The sequence below is a fragment of the Colletotrichum fioriniae genome (genome assembly GCF_027942845.1).
Source record: "Colletotrichum fioriniae strain IMI 355084 chromosome Unknown scaffold_18, whole genome shotgun sequence".
Taxonomy (NCBI): Eukaryota; Fungi; Ascomycota; class Sordariomycetes; order Glomerellales; family Glomerellaceae; genus Colletotrichum; species Colletotrichum fioriniae.
Genome location: NW_027076854.1, coordinates 279,838 through 304,468, shown reverse-complemented (window position 1 = coordinate 304,468; position 24,631 = coordinate 279,838). Strand labels below are relative to the sequence as shown.

General features: G+C 54.4%; 7 protein-coding genes across 7 annotated transcripts; 4 read left to right on the top strand and 3 right to left on the bottom strand.

Moving 5' to 3' along the window:
- Window positions 1-868: 868 nt before the first annotated feature.
- GLE2 (RNA export factor gle2) lies at window positions 869-2,072 on the top strand (the record flags this gene model as incomplete). Its single annotated transcript, XM_053193587.2, has 3 exons — window positions 869-1,135; window positions 1,199-1,650; window positions 1,715-2,072. The coding sequence occupies 3 exons, from the start codon at window positions 869-871 to the stop codon at window positions 2,070-2,072; spliced, it is 1,077 nt and encodes a 358-aa protein (XP_053048905.1).
- A 631-nt stretch (window positions 2,073-2,703) lies between these two features.
- Window positions 2,704-3,487, bottom strand: N0V96_011565 (uncharacterized protein; the record flags this gene model as incomplete). The annotated part of the gene is made up of 2 exons (XM_065759314.1): window positions 2,704-3,206; window positions 3,313-3,487. 2 exons carry the CDS (start codon window positions 3,485-3,487, stop codon window positions 2,704-2,706), a joined length of 678 nt encoding a protein of 225 aa, XP_065612036.1.
- A 6,622-nt stretch (window positions 3,488-10,109) lies between these two features.
- On the top strand, window positions 10,110-11,397 carry N0V96_011564 (uncharacterized protein; the record flags this gene model as incomplete). The annotated part of the gene is made up of 3 exons (XM_053193585.1): window positions 10,110-10,254; window positions 10,371-10,565; window positions 10,625-11,397. The coding sequence occupies 3 exons, from the start codon at window positions 10,110-10,112 to the stop codon at window positions 11,395-11,397; spliced, it is 1,113 nt and encodes a 370-aa protein (XP_053048903.1).
- Window positions 11,398-11,577: 180 nt separating this feature from the next.
- Window positions 11,578-12,822, bottom strand: THR1_1 (Trihydroxynaphthalene reductase; the record flags this gene model as incomplete). Its single annotated transcript, XM_053193584.1, has 3 exons — window positions 11,578-11,928; window positions 12,025-12,323; window positions 12,393-12,822. The coding sequence occupies 3 exons, from the start codon at window positions 12,820-12,822 to the stop codon at window positions 11,578-11,580; spliced, it is 1,080 nt and encodes a 359-aa protein (XP_053048902.1).
- Window positions 12,823-15,994: 3,172 nt separating this feature from the next.
- N0V96_011562 (uncharacterized protein) lies at window positions 15,995-16,468 on the top strand (the record flags this gene model as incomplete). Its single annotated transcript, XM_053193583.2, has 2 exons — window positions 15,995-16,225; window positions 16,283-16,468. 2 exons carry the CDS (start codon window positions 15,995-15,997, stop codon window positions 16,466-16,468), a joined length of 417 nt encoding a protein of 138 aa, XP_053048901.1.
- Window positions 16,469-18,498: 2,030 nt separating this feature from the next.
- Window positions 18,499-22,124, top strand: N0V96_011561 (uncharacterized protein; the record flags this gene model as incomplete). The annotated part of the gene is made up of 3 exons (XM_053193582.2): window positions 18,499-18,544; window positions 18,757-21,055; window positions 21,251-22,124. 3 exons carry the CDS (start codon window positions 18,499-18,501, stop codon window positions 22,122-22,124), a joined length of 3,219 nt encoding a protein of 1,072 aa, XP_053048900.1.
- Window positions 22,125-22,605: 481 nt separating this feature from the next.
- N0V96_011560 (uncharacterized protein) lies at window positions 22,606-24,379 on the bottom strand (the record flags this gene model as incomplete). The annotated part of the gene is made up of 3 exons (XM_065759313.1): window positions 22,606-23,232; window positions 23,298-23,622; window positions 23,689-24,379. Coding segments are annotated over 3 exons (1,643 nt in total), but the record flags the coding sequence as incomplete, so codon positions are not given.
- Between the last annotated feature and the right edge of the window lie 252 nt (window positions 24,380-24,631).

Here is a 24,631-nt window from a genome sequence, read left to right as displayed (position 1 = left end):
AAGACCCTCCGACCAACCCTTGAATTCGCCCGGCAAGCGAAGCCCTCCCCAACGGCCACCCCGTCATCAAAGGCTCCCCCAACACTCCAAGGTCCCAAACTCCCAAAAACCCCCAGGCGCGGACTCATATCTTCATCCAAAAGGTCCTGGAGAGCGAAAGCAGGGTCTCGAAAGAGCAGAGAAGACCGACGATGTAGCGACGGGGTGAGGTGAAAGAGCTCATTGTGTCCGGACGCAGGTCTTGGAGGTCAGCCGCTGTGCTTCTATGGCGGCGCGTTTCCGCGGCGTTTTGGCTTCCCGGTAAAGAGAAGTAACGTGTGTCCGGGGACTTTCTCCCAAAGCTTTATGAATCTGAGACTCCCCCGAAAGGAGAATCTCCGTTTGTGAGCTTCGATGGCGATTTGTCGGACGAGGGGGGTTGAAGAGAAGAAAAAGGGAAGAGAGTAGACGCGAAGCTTGCAGTCTTTTTTATAAAGAAAAAAAAAAGTTTCGGAGCTGTAAGGTGGGGCCCCGTTTTGTGGCTGTTGCGTTGTGGGAACCTTTCTTGACCTCTGAACTGTGGCTCAAGCGCAGGGAGCACAGGCACCCAGCCTTGTGGCTTTTTCAGCCAATGGAAGGTGGCCATCACTTTTCGCATCGCGACTGCCTTCGTGCCTGGACTGGGGAATTTGGACTGGGAAGCTTCACTCGGAGACGATTTCAAACAGCTATTTGAAGCTTCTGCCGCCCACTTCTGTTGCCAAAAATCCTCTTCAACAGACACCTTGATTGACAGGACAACGCGTACTCCGATTTTGTACGATACCATTCTCACCGCCCACGCAAAAACACCATAACCACATAGCTCGATCGACCACACACCGACAACATGTCCGGCCTCTTTGGCGCCGCATCGTCGGCCTCGTCGAGCAACACCGTCGGCGATCTCAAGCAGGACGTCGCTCTCAACAACCCTCCCGAAGACAGTATTTCCGATCTCTCCTTCTCTCCCGCCCAGAACCAGACCAGCGACTTCTTAGCAGTCTCCAGTTGGGACAAGAAGGTCAGGATATACGAGATTGCACCCAACGGGCAGAGCGAAGGGCGGCACGCCTACGAACACGATGGCCCAGTCTTGGGCTGCGATTGGTCCAAGGTATGGAATCTCCTTTTGTTTAGGTCCATACGTAACGACTCTGGCTAACTTTATTCCAACAAGGACGGCACAAAAGTCCTCTCTGGCGGCGCCGACAAGGCCGTCAAGCTCTGCGATCTAGGCTCCCAGCAGACGATCAAGATTGGCGAGCACGACCAGCCCGTCAAGTCGGTCCGCTTCTTCGAGTCGTCCGGCACCCCGATGGCCGTGTCGGGCTCCTGGGACAAGACGGTCAAGTACTGGGATATGCGCTCGCCGACACCCGCGGCGTCGCTGGCCTGCCAGGAACGCGTATACACGATCGACGTGCGAAACGATCTTCTCGTCATAGGAACCGCCGACCGGTACATCAACGTGGTGGACCTCAAGAACCCGACAAAGTTTTACAAGACCCTGCAGAGCCCTCTCAAGTGGCAGACGAGGGTCGTCAGCTGCTTCGCGGATGCCGCTGGCTTTGCCATTGGTAGTATCGAGGGACGTTGCGCGATTCAGTATGTCGAGGACAAGGATGCCACGTAAGTTTTGATCCCATGAAATACGTGAACAAATTGCGGCAGGCGGCTAACACTACACAAACAGATCCAACTTCTCCTTCAAGTGCCACCGAGACCCTCCCGCCAACAACGTCACCAACGTCTATGCCGTCAATGACATCTCCTTCCACCCCGTTCACGGCACTTTCAGCACGGCCGGCTCCGACGGCACCTTCCACTTCTGGGACAAGGACGCCAAGCACCGTCTCAAGGGCTACCCCCAGGTCGGCGGCAGCATCACGGCCACTACCTTTAACAAGACCGGATCCATCTTCGCGTACGGTATCAGTTATGACTGGGCTAAGGGCTTCCAGCACAACACGCAGGCGTACCCCACCAAGGTCATGTTGCACCCAGTTCAAGCGGATGAGTGCAAGCCTCGCCCAACCATGAAGAAGCGGTAAATGGAGAAAGGGGGTCCAGTGATGGGACAAGTTGGATTCATACCTGGATGAGTGGGGTGGGCGATGTGCGTACGGCAATTGAGCAAAGGACGTAGCGGGCAGACGGCGAGTAGATGTTATTGCGCCAGGATGGATACCTGTGTAATGTACGAGGGAGGGTCGATGAATTCGGGGCTTTCAGGGCTCTCAGGGACTACTAAGCTACAAGCAAATGTTAAGGAATCGCGAATCATACCCGCGAAATGGAGTGTACGGTACCGGACGATACCAAATTGGCAATCAAAAGTTTTCAGAATCAGTGTCACTGTGTCTTTGCAGGTCATTTGTGCGAGTGAGACTTGGGCTGAATTTGCTGAAGCAAGATCCAAATACGAGCCATTGAATTTTTTGATAATGCTATTCGTGACCGATTGTGAATATCAAGTCGGCGTTTCTGCCAACTGAATCGCAATTAAAACCATGTAACCAACAATAAATGGAAGACAAAAAAAGAGGTGTCTCGACTGCTGTCCAAGCAAGTCCACATACTACATGCCAAATGAAGTAATATCATCCGCTTTGCTATTTAGTCTCACATAACAATCATCCCCAACTCCTTGCGTCGGAGCACACAGCATTTCTATTTTCTTTTTTAGAAAGCAGGCTTCTGCGACGACCCAACAACGTTATCAACAAGGCCCTTCCACAAATCTCTCAAACCGGGCTGATGCGCCTCCGTCTCGGCGGCAGCCTCGCTGTCGTGAGCCCATTTCAGCTCCACGCCGTCTACGCCGAAGCCCTCAATCTCCGTCAACGCGGCGGCGGTGGTGACGTTTTCGGGATGTGCTGCAATGATTGAAATCTCAGGCTTGCTGAGCGGGAGTGCGTCCGCGGCGGAGGCGGGGGTTTGCTCGTAGAGGGATTGGTGTTTTGTGGTGAAGGAGTCTGGGAGGAGGGGCATGCGCATGCCTGCGAATTCGTTTCTGGGGACGGGGTCGTAGGAGATGGGGAGGATGGTAAAGTCCATTCCGCCGGCGTTGGTTGAGGAGGATGCCGCGGAGGAGGAGGAGGAGAAGGTTTGCATTTGGCGGACGGAGGGGAGGTCCGGGTTGGTTGGGGGGTTGGGCGGTGGGTTGTGCTTAGGGTGCGGGCGGACTGTTGGTGTTGTGTTAGTTGGGGTTTCTTGTTTCAATAGCAGAGCTTCCGGTGAGGAGGCTGCGCGGGGAACGGGGAAAGGGTAGAGAGACAGAGTGTGTGTGACATACATCGTGCTCGCGGTTGCTCCGGTTCTGGAGGAGCTCTGCGTACTTCGGCATGAGGACGGCGCCGTGGTTGACGTTGTAGTGGGACTCGAGGAGGCCGCTGGATCGGCTGGCCGTGGCGGCCGAGTTGATGGAGCGGGTGAGCTTTGCGACGGGGGCGGTGATGCGCGACATGTTGACGGTTTTGTGAGTTTGGGGGGGTAAAGAGATTCCGATGTGTTGGTTGATGTCTTGGGGGTTCAAGTGCCGACCAGGCTTATAGTTCTAATAGCTTTGTTGGTGGAGGTTGGTCGACGTTGTCTTGAGACTCAAATGTGAGGTGAGAGTGAGAGGTTGCTTCAGGCTTGCTGAGTGCGAGTAGCAGAGTAGATGCGTTTGTACGAACGGACGGCAGAGGTAGTAAAGTTGATGGACGGTTGGATGGAGAGCAATCGTAAGGAGATGGAGGAGGGGGAGTTGCACGGCAGATATACAAACGCACGGAAGGAGGGAAGGGCGGGAGCGAGATCAGAGAGATCAGAGACAAGAAGCAGAGCTTCACTCACACACACCTCACACCTCTCACACACATACGCGCGCTATCTTACCACACGAGCATTCACACACACACGTACACCTCCATGCACACAGGGCGTAGATACACACCCTCTCTTGTCTGACGACCCCCCGGAACTAGAACTGGAACACTGGGAACTGGAACGGGGACTTGGCCGGGGTGGGCGGGCGAATAAGTTTGGACAGGTTTGGATTGGGGAGAGGGTAGGGACATGGATGGGATGAGATGCGACGGAGTGAGCGGTGGGATGAGATTGAGACAGAGACAGAGACACAGAGAGAGAGAAGGGGAAGGGCGGTCCCAGGTCTGGTCTGGGTTCGGGGATGAGATGGGATGAGAACGGTGGTTGCGGTTGTGCTGGTGGAAGTGGTGAGTGTGTGGTACGGTGACAGACAAGGTAAACGGTAAGAGTTGCATCCTATCTGAACCTACCTTACGAGGGAATGAAAGAAAAGGTACTTGCGTTGCTAAGAGACGTGGAATCGGGGTCAAAGTACAGGTTGCGCCTGTTGTCCGTGTAAGAGGTACGAAGGAGGTGGATGTACCCGGAGGTCCGGTGAACGGCGGAGGACTGCTTGCATGGCATGGCATGGCCTTTGGCCTTTGGCGGAGGGTGAGAGCCGGGTGCCGGGAGTGGGTGAGGTACCCTTGCCAACAGGCACTTGGTATCCGTTTTCGCATACTTTCTGGGCTTGACTTTCTGTTAGTAGAGCTAACGAGTATAACACTATTGAACTGTAGAGCTAATTTGAGCCTGTAAGCTACTAATGTTATGGTAAGAGTATACTGTTGTGAGAGTGAGAGAGTTGAGTGAGTGAGATGGCCCCCCTGGTAATGGTTGAGGAGGGATCCAATCAGATCAGCAGGGGCCCCAGGAAGAACAAGTCATGGTTATTTTGGTTGGTTGAGTGGGGGGAGATGCACCTCAATGTATGTGTCGGCATTCTGTCCCAAGGATGGGTACGCTATTATGCCACCACGCATGCACATAAGGCGAGTCTTGTTTAGTCTATTCCCCGCGGATGCGGTTGGTCTTGTCTCTCTAGCTTCCAGGCGTGCCGATGAGAGTTACGAGTCGCGAGGTAAGATCACGTAGACTACGAAGTTACATGGGGAACTGCATCGTCAGACTGGCTGTACGTAGCTTGGTGGGTATTGCGGATGAGCACCCGTAGTGGTGGCACTATTTTCCAATTATTATACAACAGAAATCCAAGCAAGAGTCGGGGAACACTCAGCAGTCTGGGCACCAGACCGCCCCGATCTGCGCGGGGCGCCGCGTGAGCTGACGACGGGAGGGGAATGGCGCGGGTGTGGCATGTATTTCCTGCCAACTTACCTTACCGCAGTAGTTACCTACCCCAACTCCCCTCAGGGATTTTGTAAACTGCTGTTGCTGTTACCGTCACCGCTCCTGGATCTGGGATCTACTGGCGCTGAACTCGGGTTCTGCATTGTGGTGGTGGTGTGTGGACTGATACTTACCTTACAGTGACCTCCCGCGGAGTCGGACACAGATTCTAACCGTGCCAATCGTGCCAATCTAGTTCCGTTCTGTGGAGAAGGGAACGGCTGCTGTTTGCAGATTCACTGTGACAGTGGGCCCAGCACTCTATCTAAACTTGGCAGGAAACGAGGCGCTGGAGACAAGAGAGACATATTCCGTATCCATTGATGCGCAGAGGAAGAGAGAAAGAGAGCAAGGATAGGGCACGTGTATGCGATGAGCACGTTCAAGCAAAGAAGACTCTATCCGTGGAGCCTGGACTGGGTTCGGTGGTTCACTTGGTTTCTCGAGGTGGTCGGGTACTGCGATGAAGCAGCTTCGTGACCCTGCCAAGGCGGGCACCGGACGGGAGGTAAGCAGTAAGGTAGGAGTAGGCGAGCGAGGGTGGTGCTTTGGGAGGCTTGGGTAACGGGTTTGCCATAGCGTTTCTACGATGGTGGGGGGAGGGTGGAAGATTGAGCGAGAACGACCGAGCCTGTTCCGCCAACCCCAACCCAGAAACCTATCAAATTGATGGTTGGTGTCACTGTGCAGTGGTTTGCTTGGTTGTTCGAGTCTAAACTAGTGCCAACTGCGAACTGGCTTTCGGGTGTCAGATTGTCATAGTTTCAATCGTGATGCCAAGTTCGATGATCGAAGAGACGAGTGAGTTGTGGTGGTGTGAAGGCGAGGAGGGTGATGGAGGGGGGCATGACGAGCGGTTCCCTCCAAGAGATTGACACTGAAGATGGAGGGAACTGTGTTCGGTCGAGCAGACGAAGCAAACTCAGAGGCAACGGCGATAGCTTGATGTCAGACAGACACGTTCCAACGTTCCGTGGCTCATGGGGGTTCCCGGTGATGCCGATAAGGAACGGGCTGGGTGTTGTTAGACACGCCCTCCTCAACAGAAATAGAGACATCCATAACCCTTTCAAGCCTGGCTAGTCCCTGGACAGATTGTCACAGTGGCAGAGTAGGAGTAAACAGAGAAACCCAGATCCCAAGCTGGGATCTCAAGGACCCGTCGCATGATGGAGTCTTCTGGACGCGCCAGTGAATAGGCAGTAAATATCGCTGACCAATGTCACCGGAGTTTAGGCGCTGTTACGTGTCGGGGTCCACGACTCGGTGTCGATGTTTGTGATGATTTTCAGGGACGGCATTAACTTGAGAGAATATGGCTATGCAGAATTGCAGATCGCGCAGCGCCCTCCGTATCCATCGAAAAGTCAGGTATCCATTAAAATGCTTGTTGAGCTGAGTTGGCATGGCATAGCATGGCTGGCTCCCAGGCTGTGCACTGGGGAAGCGTCCTTGGCTCCTTGTCGAGTGTCGACTACAATTTCCACTCATAAGTCAAAAGAAGCTTGGCTACGACACTGTTGACTGGCACTGACAGCGCGGGTTGCCTTTCGCCTTGACAGGTTTTCAGGTCCCTGCTTGGTGCTTTGGGGGAGAGAAGTCGAGGCGAGCAGGAAGATAGAAGACAGAAACGGGGGACAGGCCAAAAAAAAAGAGGACAGGGAACTTGGAAGGGAAACCAAAAGCTTCGAGACGTTGAGGAGCTTGGGCCAGCTGCGGGTCCCCGGTACATGCACGCCGGCTTCCCGTCCCTTTGCCCCCACTCACACCACAACTACGTACCAGTGCTTACTTAAGGTGCCTTAGTAAGGTACGAGGGCACTTCTCTCTCCGACAATCCTCTCGGTCAACAGCCCAAGTAATGAAGGAAGCCTCCAATATGGCACCATGGCAGTCCGTCAGCCAACTCACACTTCGCTCTTACACCCGCGCACCAGAAACCACAGACGCACCACTGACGCTCGCCGTTGCTACACCTTGCTCTGGCGTGTCGTGTCAGGGCCCGCTGGACGAACCGTCAGACTCGCTCAGGGCTAAGGCACGGCTGGTCTGCCACTTGAAGATTTGTTGACCGAGACGCGCATTGGCGTCCTTTTTTTGTCGTCTCCAATCCTCGCTATTATTCTCTCTTCAGCAACGTTTGGCTTAGCCATCGTAGCGCTTCCCGTTCCTGTTTCTCTCGTCCGTTCTTGGTTTCTCTCGTCGAGCGTTCGTCCTGGATTCTGGACTCTTTGGATAATCGCAAACTTCTCCTTTCGCCGTGGTCGCCCCTGGGATTGTCCCAAAGAAGCGTCGTAACATAGGTACCGCCCTGCCCTGCCACGCCTGCCAACCAAGACATGCTGGGGCTAGTTAGCGTACTCCCCCTGCCGCCGGGGGACCTGTAACCCCATGATCGCCCTTGTCGGCTGGGCATGCCTTGCCTGGATGGGGTTCTCTCGCTCGACATCACTGGCCAGCCGCCCAGGGCCAGATGGCGGACAGGGCGAGACGTTGAGTCTTGACTCTGGGCTCTTGAATTTTCCCTCCGAAGATCGCACTGAGCCAAGGCCAGTCTATTTGCCTACCAATATGGTGGAAATTACACCTGGGACAGTGCATCAAGGTATAAACGAGATGATGGACAAATACACAGGGCGAAGTTACACACTGCCACGATACGCTGGTGGTTGGTTAACAAGCTGGGGAGCTCCCCTGAGCTCCATAGCTTTCTGGACTCACCGCTTGGGGTTCAGACCCACCGTCCCGGGGGTGTTTGTGCCGCCGCCGCAGGTCGAATTACTCACTGAATTGGCGTCAGCATGATTGGCCACAGAAGACGGACGATCGGCGCATGGCCAGATCGTTGGGAAACCTTGCCAGAATCCCATGTCCCTCTCGAAATGTCTACCGTCACAGACGGCGACGCACAACAGTTGTACGGCAATCGTTCTCCGACTTGAGGATGTTTGACGGTGCGAATTGCCAGGTTCGACGAGTAACCAAAAAGGCGCATTTGGGACAGATTGGTCTTGTGCGCCCCTACTCGGTGCGAACGGCACCTTCAACATCGTTCCTCTGTCGCCCGCGTATAATTCACTGCCAATCCTTGAAGCTTATGCAGGGAGTGGCAAGCTACACTTCAGACGGCGTCTCAATCTGTTGTTCGCTGTCCGAACTAGACCTCCGAACAACTCGGCGATATTCACCCTCCCCCATGGGCCATGAAGTCATGAACAAGACTCCATCGATACGACAAGAACCTGATTCATGAAGGATCTTCGAAAATGGATCCTTGATGACGACGGCAAGGAGAAGCGCCGAAGAAGGAGGCCTAGAATCCCGAACGTTCTGATACCCGCGCTCATGCAAGCGGACGGATAAAACCGAGGAGAAGAGGTCGGAGAGCGAGGCATCTATCGCCGAACATCAGACCAACCCGCCGCCGTGGGGGTCGTTCGGACAATTCTTTAATGGCTGGAACCACCAAAAAGACGCGAATCAGGGCCGAGTCTGTGCGAGGGAAGAGTTCTGAGAGGAACCACTGGCCCGGTTCCTCGATCAAGGGAATGCCCTGGAGTCTGTTCTTTTGGCGTGTGTCTGGTAATTCTGGTTCGACTCTTGTTATTCCCAGCGCCGGTATTTTTAGTAGCCCATGGCGTCTCGGACGAGGCCACGGCCGTGCGACGACGTCTGCCCTTCCCGTGTATGAAGTTTGATTCTTGGACCGGGTTAGTTGTGCTGGGAAGACTGACAGGATGCTTCGGCTCGGCTTCTTCGAAGGCTTCCTCGACACGATTGTGCCTTGAACGAAAAACTGCACTGTGAAAATCCATTATCGGGAGCTCTTTCGCAAGAATGAGCTCGAGACGGGAGGCTTGACTGATACACGCCTCGAATCTCTCATGCAGTAACTGCGATTGGCGTCTACATGTGGCGCGATATCGATGGCCTCGCTCTCCATTTTTGCCTTCTCGAATGCCTACTTTTACAGTTTAGTACTCTGTGTGTAAGTACGCATATGCTCTATGCAAATGCAAATGCAATGCTGTCTGAGAAGGTAGGTATGTATGCGCGCCGACGACTTAGATACCAACACGCACAGATAAGGATCATTCAAAAAGAAAACATGCCGTCAGGCCTGGCCTAGTCGAGATTGGTGATCAGGAACGCGTGATTGGCATCCAGGCACTCGGGAGTACCTACCCTACCAGCAACCTCTCTGAGCCTCTCACATTGGAACATTGAGTGAGGCGAATGGGGTGCGGGCGATTTCACACTCACCGCTCATTCCATTCTGCCCCCAATACGCGAATCTTCAGGTGCCGTCCTCACCCAGTACCCAGTCACATTTCATGATCTCAGACACGCGATTGTCAGGGAGAGCTCTACGTTTCGGGGTGGTCGCGGCGAGGATGCCGGTCGCAGGAGGTCTTGTCTAAGATTAGAGATTTGTCCTGGCACTTGGAGGCGACCAACGATACGGCGTTAAAGCCGCTGTGGCGTTATTTGTCTACGAGCTGTGAGAATGGCGTTTGAAACATGGACGTAGCAGGCTGATGAAGCAGACGCAATTTATTCGAGATCTGCGGGATGGGAAGAAGACGGGCCGGCCCCGGGGGATGGATGGATGGCCATCGTCGTAACAACCTTTTGGCATGGGCCTCCCCCATCCCTATTCTCCAGCTCTTCCCAGGGAGCGCAGCTCGGAATTACGAGGATCCAATCATTTCGCCTCACCCCGCCCACGTGTTTGGCCGCTTTGCGGACGGGCGGGCGAAAAGGTCTCAAACGGGGGGCGGTGGTGTGTGTGTCTCTCTCAACAAGACCTCAAACATCTGCCATCTCAACCCGGGGGCGTGATAAGTCTAAGTGCCCCGGGACATGTCAAACGCGAACAGCCAATCATAATGTCCGAAACGCCGGGCGGTCCGGAGCCGGGGATGGGGTCGCCGGCTCCGGCTTTTATTTCGCTTGGTATGGTTGTGATTGATGAACTCCGCTTTCCGGACGGGAGGGTTCTGCGTGACGTTCCCGGTGGTTCTGGGTTTTATGGTGAGTGAAAGCTGTGGCAGCCGAACGTTGAGCTTCACCTGCTGTTGTCTTTTTTTGGTGCTGTTTTCTTGGAAAGGATTTCAAAAGAGTGAAGTTTGGACTCTAATACTTGACAGGGACTCTTGGTGCACGCCTTGCCGTCCCGGAGAATGAAGCTGCGACTGTGTGTTGTGTCGTTACCGCTGGATCTGACTTCCCCACGGCCGTGAGGCAGCAGATTGAGGGATGGGGTGTCACCGTTCACTATGATGAGAAGCCGGATAGGCTGTCAACGAGAGGTCTTTTGGAATACGAGAATGATGCTTTTGGAAGTGAGTTGTCGATATCTTCCCTGTTTGAACTGCGCACCCGGACTGACATCGACTCGCAGAAAAGACGTTTCGATATACCGTGCCACCATTACAGCCTGATCTAGCCCGGCTTCCTGAACCCCTTCTTCGATCCTCGGTGATTCATACCCTGGCGACGCCGGAAGATCTCGAGCGCCATATGGGAGCCCTTATGACCTTCCGCCGAGAGACTGAGAACTCAACTTCCCAAATCGCATGGGAACCCTCGCCTATCAATATTGACAACCGCGAAGTCGAGCACTTAAGAGCCCTCCACCTCTCAGATATCTGTTCCCCGAATGACCACGAACTTCTTCGCATGAAAGGCATAGACGGGGGTCCTGAAATTCCATACAATAAAGCATTAATCAAATACCACGCCATTAGCCTCTGCAGTGGCAACATGGCACCGGGACGTCCTGAGGTACCTGCGGAGGAGGCGCGGAACAGACCGCGGGTTACGGTCATCAGGTGCAGCGATCAAGGCTGCCTTACAATTCCCCGGGGCGGCAACCCGATATGGCTTCCCCCTTTCCACGACCACGGCTCTCTGAAGGTCGTCGATCCGACGGGCGCCGGTAATGCTTTCCTCGGAGCTTTTGCAGTTGCTTTCGCAAGGACTGATGACGCGGTGCTTGCGTCCGCGTATGGGTCTGTGGCAGCTAGCTTTGTCATCGAGCAGATTGGCCCGCCTCAGAGGGAAGTCATCGACGGCAGAGAGTGCTGGAATGGGGAGGCGTTCGAGGATAGGCTAAGGCAATATCAGCATAAGATCGCAGCGTGGCCGACTGATGAAGTACTGCAAAGCAAGTAGACATGGAAGCCACAGTATGGGCATAGAACGGGTCGAGAGCTCCCGGTGGTCATCTGGGTATCATAACGAGATTCTAAATTTCCCGACCTCTAAATGCTTGATAACAACTTTGCCACTCGTCCCAAATCCGTGTTCTAAATTTTCAACCCTTTTTTCTTTCGCCAGCTCATACTTTGCCTCTCACCGGATAACCTGTGTTCCCTCCGCAGGCTCCAGGATCTTCCACTCGCAGCCGACATTCTTATCGGCGTTGTTCTCCCTGAGGATCTTGATAATCTTGTTGGCAATCTCCTCAAAGTTGCTGGTGGCGAGCGCGAGGATGGTGGGACCCGCGCCGGAGAGGCAGACGCCGAGGAAGCCCGGCTGCGTGCTGGGAGACATGCCCTCGACGATCTGGCTGAGGCCCGGGATGAGGGTCTGGCGGTAGGGCTGGTGGATCTTGTCTTGCATTGCCAGGTGGATGAGTTCCGGGTCTGGGGGGGAAGTGCCCAGGGCTACGGGGAGGAGAGCTATTCTCTGCATGTTGAAGGTCTGTGATTTGGGTTAGTCGAGAGTTAGAGAACGCGATGATATCCCCCTTTTGAAAGAAACAAGATAAAGGGGCTTAGGGGGTTAGAAGGGACTCACAACATCGGGACGGGTGTAGTGAGGCGGCAGCACTTCACGGGCGAGGTGAGTGGGGACCTGGAAGTCTGGGATGATGGCGATGGCCTTGATCTCCTTGGCCCAGGGGAACTTGATGTGGTGGCCGATTCCGTGGGGCGGCTCCGGCGGGGTCTCGCCCGTGTCGACGCCGCCTGCCGGGGCGGGCAGGACTTCGCTGAGGGGGATCTCGATGCGCTGGACGTCTTCGGGCTTCAGGGGGCGGAGGTAGGTGCCGACGAAGCCGCCGTACAGCGAGGCGCCGACGTTGTCGGGATGTCTCTCTGGTTTGTTTGTGAGTTACACTGCACTGGGATGTTGAGGGTATCAAGACTAGCAAGGGGGTTGCTCACCAATCATCAAACAGAAATCGAATAGTCTGTCCAAGCTGAGGTGGTCCAGGTGTCCGACCTCCTTTCCGAGCATGACGCCGGCAACGACAGCGGAGCCGGAGCTACCGAGGCCGCGGCCGAGCGGGATGGGGTTCTTGATGTGGACATGGGTCTCGACGGGGAACATGCGCTGGCCGTGGCACCGCAGGACGTACAAGGCGACGCGGGTGATGAGGTTGACGGACGGGTCGAGGCTAATGTCGGAGGAGCCCTCGCCCTGGCCCTCGTAGGTGAGGCGGCAGTTGAGGGGTTCCGAGGAGGAGGTCTTTGAGCGGTCGACGGTGACGTGCAGCTCGAGGTAGACGGAGAGGGCGAGGCCGATGACGTCGAAGCCAGGTCCGATGTTGGCCGAGGACGAGGGCGTCTTGATCACGAATGTTTCTTTGGTCATGGTGGGCGAGGCTGGCGGGCGGTGTAAGTTGGTTGGATGAGGGAAGGGTGTGTGTGTGTGGGCTGAGGATTTGAGATGAGGTGAGGGGTTCAGATCGATTCAGCGAGGCGGGGTGAGAAGCTTCACAGTGATCGTCGGTCGTCCCAGTGGAGGTTGTTCAAGGGGATCTGTGATACCTTCTGGTGGCTTTTACGTGAGATGAGATGAGTTCTCACGCAGAAAAGTGAAAATGAGAGTGAGTCTGGCTCAGTGCTGCTTGAATTGGCGTCGTTCGTGACTCAAAAAAATTGGACGTCGCCCGATGACCGGAGCGTCTCAGCGGCCCGGCGCTGCTTCCTGGTGGGGTGAAGCCCTACAGTGTACACAGAGGTACGTCCCCTCCAAGTGCGGGGTGTCCCTCCGGGCCGCCATTGGCCAATGGGAGGGAGTACTGGATGCCTTTCAATGCACGGTCAGCTCTCAGCGCAGTGTCACACCTCAGTGTCTTATCGCCCTGCTCCAAGGCTGAACCTCTTTCGCTCAGCACACCTCACCTCACTACCTTATGTAAACTGAGGTAACTACCTACACCTGAAGCTCTATCTTATCTTATCGCGCAGCCTCCCCTCCTTCTCATCCAATTTCCTTTGACTTTCTCTGCTCGGGGCCTCTTGCCAATGACAACTGCATCTTTCAACTACATCTCATGCCTCGTTCCGGAGTCAGGTTGTGTGACACACTGCTTACTACTCTCAGCTTTCGACCGATCTGAACAAGCTGAAGAAGGCATCTGCTGCTTTTTGCCTTCTCGACTTATCAATACAACCAGCCTCGTCAACAAACTGCCACACTCGGTCACGATGCTCAGTTGATGATAACAATACCCCAGGCGGGCCACAGAAGTGTCGATCTCTTGAGGAGCTCCTCGTGATCTATCACAGCTTTTTGGTTATCACGCCCTTCGAAACGTTGGGAGGTCAGCCGTATTAATCTATTCTCTTCCCTGCTCTTACAGCAGCTCAACTCCCAACTCCACCTCGTATCCCTGGCTTCCTACGAGCAACTTGCCCTCGGGTAGTTCCCGAGACTGCAGACAGCCGAGTCAGTGACCTGGCTGAGCATCTTTCTCCCAATATTCGAAATGATCGTAGCTCTTTTCACCAGCAACCGCCTTAAGCACGAAATGTAATCCCGAAGAACTCGATACCAGAAAGGTCCTCGAGGTAAGGACCATTCACCGCCTCCTCGTCGAAAATCTATCGGAAACTCCCAAAAGCAAGCGGAGATCAAGACAAGAGCTCGTGTTCTGCCGAGCCAACCGCATACTCCACCGTTCATCACAGATGCTTGTCAGTCGCATCGGAAAGCTCCAGCTTGGAGTTGCGGAGCTACGGTTGGAGATTCACTTACTGTGCAGATGCCACAATCATTGTGGCCATGACCGAAATCTATTCTCAGCTCAAAGACGATCACTTAGAAGAGCATCACGAGAAAAGGGCGGCGAAGCTCGGATACACCGGACACCCCGCGGACGGCGACACAGCGACTAACACAGCGATCGGCCCATTTGTCGCAGACGAGTGAGACTGCGCGTGCTGATCCGCGCTTGCGCGCTTGTAACGTTGCTCGACGCCGCGGATGGTCAGCGTGAAGCGCTCCTTATGTCAATAAGCGGAGGACGAATAGCGGTTTAGGCTGTTGTGCCCTACTGCTTCGCCTCAGTGAGCAAGCTACGATCTGTTAGACTCAGCGCCGGTGCTCACTGACGTCGGGGTCACTTCTCTTCCTGCTGTGCTCGTGGTTGCGGTACCTAAGTATGTCTGACTTTTGGGGCTCATCTGAACGTGGGATGGCGCCCGCCACAGCCGTAAGCCCATGACGCTCGACGTTTGCATCGCAGAACGCCAGCCCCAATCCTCCGAGGGCGCCCCGACCACTCGGGCTCGGGATCCTCATGTCAAGTCTTTTTCTCTTCTTGTACGATGAGGAAACAGTAAGATCGCAGCGGGCAGCAGACGCATGCGTTGGCGAAGAAACCGTGTCTGGCGACCAGAAGCAACACGAGGAAAAAGAGCCACCTGACGTTACGTCCCGCCGGCTTTGTGTAGAGAAAAATAAGAGATCAACACTTGTTGGCGGGAAAGTCGCCCGACGCACAAATGAGCCAAGTCCTGCATACTGAATCGAGGAGACTCCTCTGCGACGGCCCAAACATATTGAGAACGATGTCAAAAACGAACAAAATCCTTGGTTCCAAAGAGCATACGTTGAGTTGTGATGGTCTCATTCGGAATCAGTCTATTTCTCCCTTCTCAAGCGGCTGGGAGGAAATAGAGGCTGGCAAACTGGGGCAGAGATGCGGAACCAGGGAATGCTAAACCCAAATAACCTTAGCGGCCTCTAATTGCTAAAAACAGCCCAGGATGACAGCCCTGTCGCATGCACCGGTCAACTACACAGTACACACCGTCGCCGGTCCGTTGCAGCAGCAGCCAATTCAAGGCATCGCGTGTTTGCTCCCGCCCCATGCCATGAGCGTGAGCCTGAGCCCCCAACGGCGCTGGAAATCGGGGCTAGTGAATACGAGAATAATCCTCGCCTCCTTCTAGTGGTCCTTTCCCCACGTCAATAAACCAGATCTGTGATCGGCAGTGCAGGTGGTGCTTTTTTCTGTAGACTACTATGCAGTACGGAGTAACTCTCTCTTTTCCCTTGCTTCCCGTTAAGCTGCACCGCTCAATACGAATTGAAGGAACCCTGGGGAAGGCTTGCCCCCCTCCGGCAGTCATCCCATACGATGTCACATGTAGTATGGGGTCCTCGCCAAGCCGGCCAAGGGTTCTGTTGCCGGCCATGTCACGACATGACGCTATTGCCGGAGAGACCGCAACGTCATGGATGACTTTTTCCCGCCTTCTTGGTCTGTTTGTCGTTGGAGACCATGATCCGCTTCGGTTCGGGTCTGGTGATGGAGCCTAGTGAGGAGGCTGATCATTATTGAGGATGAGCTGAGATCGAGGCTGTATAAGAGCAGACCAAAGACTCGCCTCATCCGACTTCCTCCTCTCTCATCCTCATCAGCTTCTTCACCAGCTTCTCCAACTACCACAAACACACAACTCTAAAAACAAGCTTCCAAAGCTCCATCTACAACACCACCTCAACCACCAACCCCACAACCACCACCTTCAAAATGCAGTTCTCCAACCTCGTCACCATCCTCTCCTCCGTCGCTGCCGCGGCTGCCGTCTCCGTCTCCTACGACACCGGCTACGACGACGGCTCCCGCTCCCTGACCGCCGTCTCCTGCTCCGATGGCGCCAACGGCCTCATCACAAAGTACGGATGGCAGAACCAGGGCCAGGTCGCAAGATTCCCCTACATCGGTGGCGCTGACGCCATTTCCGGCTGGAACTCCCCCAGCGTACGTTTCACCATCACTCGTTTCTATTCACAGACACTCGCTAATGTGCTTCAATAGTGCGGCACCTGCTGGCAGCTCACCTACAACGGCAAGAGCATCAACGTTCTCGCCATCGACCACGCCGGTTCCGGCTTCAACCTCGCTCTGGGCGCCATGAACGACCTTACCAACGGCCAGGCTGCTCAGCTTGGTCGCATTGATGCCCAGGCCACCCAAGTCGGCCTTGACGCCTGCGGTCTGTAAATTTACGACAGCAATGAACGAGCCGATGTGTTTTGACGATAAAAACGGCATATTAATTAGCATCAAATAATTGGAGGGTGTTCGATTGGGAGAACACCCGACATTGCATGGAACCGGCGCTATTCAATCCTTTGGCATATGCATATCACGATACATTCCTTACATAGAAGCATAATCAATCATAATGAGACGGGGCTAGCTGCCTCTGTCTATCTGCGTTACACAAACTTTCCATCATCGTGGGTGACACAAGCTTGATTGATACTCATGGTAGGATTGCAGTGAATCTTGGAGTTTTTGGTCGTCTTGACTTTGATCTTCATACAGACCTATTTCCATGCTCTTCAAGCCCAAACTAGACATGGTCTGGCACTTGATCATGGTTTGCAACGATCGTCATAGCCGAAATAGGGACTTGATACGGGGAGTTTGCTGCATTGTAAGTCCCTTGATCTGGTTTGCGTGGCACAGAATCTTTGCCGTGCAATGAACTGGCTCTGATGGGTAGCCCCATCCGCTAGGAGTGTACTTGAACAAATATAATTTCATTGAGACAGTGGGAGTAAGGTATCCACTGATGCCGTGTAATTAAACTGTGTTAAGCCTACCGAGGAACGCTTTACGCCCGAGCAATCAGCGACGAGGCAAAATTCTGAAACCAAATAAGTACTTGACCGTATTGAGAGGGCCGTGAAACCCGGCTTCATCAGCTTTGTCTCGTAATGCTATTCATAGGCCTGGAACAGCTCCTTGCAGCTGACGAGTAAAGAAATAACGGATTTACGTGAGGGTAGATGGAGTTCTTTCATATCGAATCAGAGCGCGGCGTCACGGCAGCCGCGGCACCCGCCCGATGTTCACCCGGAACCAGCCGAAATATGGAGAGTTCAAAGCCGGGTCCGTGTCGGGTAAAGTGGAGCTAATAGTCCGGCGATTTGAAAGTGTCGGTGAAGAAGCTCGGCATGGAATGGCTCGAAACGAGACCGAGCCCACAATTTATGCGGCATCTTGTTGAAAAATCTTCTCGCAACACCAATCTCAAATGGAGACCTCTGCTCATTTACCTTAATATGAGGTACGTGAAGCTGCAATTGGGGGAGGCCATGCTGGTAGCTGTAGAAGGCATGAAGATGGACTACTCCCATATACCCATAGACTTAACAACAGCAAGACACCAGGACTCAGTTACACTATTTTTGGGGTGTCAGAAACCACAAGAATACTTCCAGGGGAGGCAAATATACATCCAATTAGTTGCAACGTTGATTGACTGAAGTTGAACACCTAGACTGGCAAGAAGGTGAGCAAGCACCAAGGAGGGTGATCTGGATGAGCCGCGCCTGTCTTATTGCCTAATATGGTTTAGCAAGCTCATTGTATTACCCAAGACAGATTGGCCAGGCAATCTGAAGACATATCGCAGTATTATGACATGGATGATGGAGGTGAACAATGCAAGTGAAGATTCGATAGTCAAGAGCACGTGAATGGAGGGGCAGAACGGGTACGTACCGGGGAGCATGCTGGAGTTACGCATTTTCTGCAGGCGCGTAGGAAAAGTAAGGTACCTTAGAGGAGGGGTACCTGGACTTGACCCCGCCTTGCATCAATTTTTTTTTCTTTCCTTCAGGCTTCGACGCCTTCTACCCCTCGTTATCTTATCAGAGGTGGCGGGGCTCATCTCGAAATTTTCACGCTGGTCCCCTAAAATTTTGTGTGGTGCAAGTCCACGGTTGCCTCCAAAGCTGTCATTTGGCTGGTGGTTTTATTATTTTCTCATTATTTTTATTTTATTTTTTTCGTCGTTGCGGCGTGTCATAGGTGGTTCGGGCATCAACAAAACAACTGGCCGACATACCCCGTCCTGGTCCTTCTGTGCTTGGATAAAAATTCAGTTGCGCCGGGCCTTTACTTCCCCTTCCTTTTCTTTTCTCACCTCCCTCTCTCTTTTTCCTTCTTCTTCCCCTACTCGTCTTCTCCTTCTTTTGCGCATAGTTGTGAGGACGACGAGACTCCAACAGAACCTCAAGATGGATAAAGGAAACTTGGTCCAGCTGCTCCAAGCGAGCCAGATTCGTAAGTCACCTTACTCAACTCCCCTTCGCATTCCCCATCGCCCTGTGCCACCCCGGCCGCAAACCTGGTCGAGCCCGTCTGCCTCATTTCGTCGCCCTCGCTTATTTTGCCTCGTGCTTTTTTCGCCTATAAATTTTGCTTTTTCCATCCAGTCCATCACATCTGATTTTCCACTAAATCTGTCTTGCTAATCTGTTCTCTGTTCTCTCCAGCCGACACTGAGAAGGTCAAGGCCGTCACGGCCGAGCTTCAGAAGAACTATTACTCCAAGCCCGAGTCTCTTCTGCTTCTCATCGAGATCACCGTCTCCCACGATGACGCAGCCATCCGACAGCTGGCCTCCGTCCAGGCTCTGCGCCTGACCCCCAGACACTGGACCAAGATTGACGCCTCTCAGCGCGAGGCTGCCAAGAAGCACATTCTGGACAGTATTCTGAGCGATCAGTCTGCTCCCTCCCGTCACTCCAAGTCGCGCCTTCTTGCGGGAGCTATTGGTCTCGATCTTGAGGATGGCGACGGCCAGGACTTCGTCCGCGGCCTGCTGTCTCTCAACGTCGCCGACAATGTTGCCCACCGCGAGGTTGGCTCCTACATCCTCTTTGCTCTGCTCGACAACGACCCCACCCACTTCACGGAGCAGGCACAGCAGCTCCTGGGCCTGGTCCAGAAGACCATCGTCGACCCCGCGAGCGCCGATGTCCGCCTGAACTCTGTCAGATCGGTTGGCGCTCTTCTGATGATCATCGATCCCGAGGAGGATACCCAGAGCGTTCAGCTCGTCCAGCAGCTCGTCCAGCCTATGGTTGAGATCCTCAAGAACGCCATCTCTGAGGGCAACGATGACTACTACCGTGATGTCTTCGAGGTCTTCCAGTCCTTCCTGGCTTTCGACTCCGCTTTCTTGGGTCCCCACCTCAAGGACCTCATCCACTTCATGCTCGAGCTCGCTATCAACAACGAGGTCGAGGAGGAGGCTCGCTCGCAATCTCTGGCTTTCCTCAGCCAGTGCGCTCGCTACCGCCGCATGAAGATCCAGGGCATGAAGGATATGGGTGCCCTTCTCATGGTCAAGAGCATGCAGATTGTCACCGAGATCGAGACTGATGATGATGACGACGAAAACTCCCCGGCCAGAACTGCTCTGGCCCTCATCGATCAGCTCGCCAATGACCTGCCCCCTCGCCAGGTCATCGTGCCTCTGCTTGAGCAGTTCCCCCAGTTCGCCCAGAACCCCAACCCTGGCCACCGCAAGTCCGCCATGCTCTCTCTCGGCACCGCTTCCGAGGGCGCCCCCGACTTCGTCGCCACCCAGATTCAGCCTCTCCTGCCCATCGTTCTCACTCTGTTGAACGACCAGGACGTCTCCGTCCGCCACGCTGCTCTCGTCGGCCTCATCCACCTCGCCGACGAGATGGCTGATGAGCTCGCCCCCAAGCACCGCGAGCTCATTGGTGCCCTGCTCACCAACCTCGAGGCCGTTGTTGCCTCTACCGACAGCCAAAGTGTCAGAGTCATCCGTGCTGTTTGCGGTGCGCTTGACTCCCTCATTGGTGAGGGCCTTGAGGACGACCTCATTAAGGAGTTTGGCCCCAAGCTCATTGTCCCCATGGGCAAGCTTCTCCACCACGAGGATTTCTCCGTCAAGGGTGGTGCTGCCGGCGCTATCGGCGCCATTGCTTCCGCTCTTGGTCGCGAGGAGTTCAAGCCCTACTTCGCTGAGGTCATGGGTGCCCTTGGCCAGTACGTTGCCATCAAGGACGGCGAGGAGGCCCTGAACCTCCGCTCGGCTGTCTGCGACTCCATGGGCCGCATTGCCGACGCTGTTGGCGCCCAGGAGTTCCAGCCCTACGTCATGGACCTCATGAAGGCCAGCGAGGAAGCTCTCAGCCTCGACAACGCTCGCCTCAAGGAAACTAGCTTTATCCTTTGGGCTTCTTTGTCCAAGGTCTACGGCAACGACTTCTCTCACTTCCTTCCCGGCGTCTTCAAGGGTCTCTTCGACTGCCTCGAGCTCGAGGAGGAGTCTCTCTCTATCCCTGGCCTTACCGAGGAGGATATTCCCGAGGGTCTGCTCATCTCCAACGGCAAGAAGCTCAACCTGAAGGCTGCTGCGGATGACGATGAGGAGGATATGGACGAGGATGCCGACTGGGAGGACCTTGAGGACTTCGCTGGTGTCACCGCCGTCGCTCTTGAACAAGAGATCGCGCTCGAGGTTCTTGGCGATGTCATCACCCACTCCTGCGACGGCGCTGCCATCGAGAAGTACCTTGCCGATGCCATGGGCAAGGTTTCTCCCCTGGCTCAGCACCCCTACGAGGGAGCCCGCAAGGCTGCCATTTCTACCCTCTGGCGCGCCTACGCCCGCGTCTGGCAACTCTACGAGGAGTCTACCGGCGCCAAGTGGGAGGCTGGCTACCCCCCCAAGCAGAACCCCGGCCAGGTCATCAACGACCTCGGCCAGTCTGTTGTTGAGGCCACTCTCAGTGTTTGGGAGGAGGATAGCGAACGGTATGCACCCCATCATCTCTACTTTACTTCCCCGTCCCCCCGCCCTAAAGGATGAGTAACTCTCGTTATACCCAGCTCACTCAGACGCACAAAGTGCGGTTGCTGAGAACACGATTGATCACGTCTGATTCATTGGGCATCTTCATCATTTTCATGGCTAGCATTTCATCGGGCATTTTGCTGACGTCTCAATAGTTCTGTCATCACTGAGATCAACCGTAACATCGCCGCCACCCTCAAGTCATGCGGTCCCGCCATCCTTACACATAACGAGCTGCTCAAGAGCAGCTTGACTATCCTCGGCTGTCTCATCACTCGCTCTCATCCCTGCCAGATGGATCTCGGTGAGGAGGAGGAGGAAGAGGCTGCCGAGGGCTCTTCTGAGTTCGACTGGCTCGTCATTGACACCGCCCTCGACGTCATTCTCGGTCTTGCCACTGTCCTCGGCAGTGACTTCGCCGAAATGTGGAGGGTTTACCAGCAGCCCATTCTCAAGTTCGCCAGCTCCCAGGAGTCTCTCGAGCGTTCCACTGCCGTTGGCGTCATCGCCGAGGCTGTCAAGTACATGGGCCAGGCCGTCACCGAGTTCACCGACTCTCTCCTGCCCGTCCTGACTCACCGCCTTACCGACCCCGACTCCCTTGCCAAGTCTAACGCCGCCTACGCCATGGGCCAGCTCATCTTCAACTCCCAGGCCACCGATAAGACCATCTCCCAGTACCCCACCGTTCTCGAGAAGCTCGAGCCCCTCCTTCAGATCAAGGAGTCTCGCATGGTCGATAACGTCTCCGGCTGCATCTCCCGCATGATCATCCGCAACCCCAACCCCGAGTTCGTCGCGCGCGTCCTGCCCGCCCTCGTCGATGCCCTTCCCCTTCAGGAGGATTACGAGGAGAACGCCCCCATCTACCAGGCACTCTACAACCTGTACGACGCCCAGAACCCCACTGTCGCCAGCCTCACCCCCAAGATCCTGCCCGTTCTGCAGGCTGTCCTCAGCCCGCCTGAGGAGCAGTTGGAGCCCGAGACCCGCCAGTTGTGCCAGAAGCTTGCCCAGGCCCTTCACTAAATGTGTGAAGGCCGGAGTAAGCATTGGAGGAGGGTATTGAAGCAGGAACTATTGTGTTGCCCCCTTAAGGGCTGTTAATGAGTGATGAGTGGATGAGACACCCCCATTTCCTACAAAGTCTGTAGATAGGTTCATAGATTGCCAGGGTTAGACTTCCTGGATGATTCCCAAAATGCTCTATCAACGTTTCGTATGTTCAAACTAGAGTTTCTTCCGCATCATCGATGGTGACTGTGTTGTCACTCAATGCCCTGGCTAGAAGAGCTGCATACCAGTCATATTCTTCAACAGCTTTGCCGAAGCATACGTGCGGAAAGTGGAAGTAGTCGCAAGCTACATATGGCATTGAATCTGACAGGAGTAGGAACAGATATACAGGGGTTTAACAGTAGCAGATCATTCACCCCTCACATGATCTTTCTAGGCAGAGATACCGCCAACCCTGAGTCTACGCTTCAGCCTTTACATCGAGACACTTCCTTCATCCGTAGACCTCATCCAAGGCCCCAGAGATGACCTCGCAAATACGGTGCCGGACATACGGACGATTAGACACGTCCATCAAGTCTTCGTATTCCATCAGCGGCAACAGCCTCCACGGAGCGATGCACTGGTACCCGCCGTCCATCCTCGCCATCTTGGCAAACACCGATGCCATGCCCTCGACCCGCTTCAGGTGTTCTGGTTTGCGAATCTGGCCCCGGATATCTTGTTGTCGCGAAAAGTCAATGATGCGCGCAGCAAGCGCTGCGCCAATCACCGTCGCGAATGAGGTTCCTGAAATAGGGGGACCGCTAACGACTCTGATGCCTTGTCCCAGGATCGCGAAGCTGTTGCGAGCACCTGGCAAGGGCGAAGGGTTAAAGGCCGGTAGGCTCCTGGCGTTGCCGTCTGTAGAGAACATGCAGAACGTCTTCTCGGAGCGGTACAGGCGACCTGGGAACGTGATGTTTGAGAGGTTTCCATGGTTTGCAGCGGCGGCGAAGATGAGCACGCGGGCTGCGTTTGCTTCCTCGATTGCCCTTAGCATGTCTTCGTTTTCACATTCAAAGCCGGATGGCATGACGATTACGTCGACTTTCCAAACTTCTCGAGCATGGCGAATGGCCTGGCCTCACATTAGATGACAATTTCAAGAGAGGCTGTCGTATTGGGAGCAAGAACGTGGTTTACCTTGGCCATGATCCTTGCGGTATCATCGTTTGCAACAGTATTCTCAAAAACACGGCCAACAAAAACCTGGGCTTCCAGGTGGACCCTCTGGAGCATTGAGAATGCATAAGTTCCATGCCCGGTACTGTCACAGGGCTTGACATTCCGATAGTCCACAAAGTCTCGAAAATCGACGATAGACGACGAGTATCGCTTCTCGATTCCGGTGTCCAGGATAGCTACCCTGGCAGGTGCGTATGAAGCGTCGCGTTGGCTTGGAGAAAGACGCGTGACAATCTTCAGTCTCTCAAGCCTGTCAAACCATTTGTCAGATGTAGGGGCGGAACTGCTATTGATGTCAGCCATGTTGACCCCTAAGACCCCAACGAGAACGTGACGAGAGTGAACAAACCTGGCTTCTGCTTCGCAAACTGAACCCTTCGCTGGCAACATCGTCATATTCCGGTCTCGGCCGCCCGCACTGATCGCGAGATGCTGGAGTCCGGCGTTCAAGGGCATCGCAGCCCCTTCTGACTGCACGCGGATAGGTCGGACGGCCGACTTTTCAAAGTCACCCCAAGCCGTCTCAAACAACTTCTTCAGTGGCGCAACGACGTGGCGATGAATGGCATCGCGAATTCGCCCTGGATGTTCCGCGATGCTTCTGAACGGATCCGCAGTCAAGCAAGTTCCGATGAGCTCCTTCAACGGTTCGAATGTTTCCTTCTCCTCCCATAGGCCTGACGTCTTGAAGATTTCCATAGCGATAATGTGAGTCGCATTGACTGTGAGGTTGCCGTCGGCGTCGTAACACTCGGGTCGATTTTGACAGTAATCTTCAATCTTGAGACCCAGCTCGACTTCCAACATCATGATCCCAAGAGCCAGGACCTTGGGCAAAGGGTGGTATCGGAACCTCATCTTCTCCTCGGACAAAGATTCAGGTTCATCAAAGTGAGCCAACAAAAATGGCTCGTCGACGTATACAGCCTTGGCCGTGTTTCCACGACGTTCAAGCATGAAATGGATATTGCCCTTGTTCCATTCCTTACGCATCCAAATTGAATCGTAGAACTGCCACACAGCGTTGGACAAAAGGTAGGCTATTGTCAGTCTTTGCTTTCGCGTGAGCTTATCGCCAAGTATTTCGGAAAGTTTGATGCTTGAAGTTTGTGGACAAAAGAATCGTGACAACGGTGCGCACTGCTGGACGGCCAAGCTGTCGCCCTGACTGACTAGTTGAAGCTGGGCTTGCTGCCGATGCGAAATCGCATCACAGAAGTTCTCTTTCGAGAGAACCTGACAATTTGAGTTCTGTATGGGCTCCGGAATCCCTGAGACGGTATTTCGCCTAA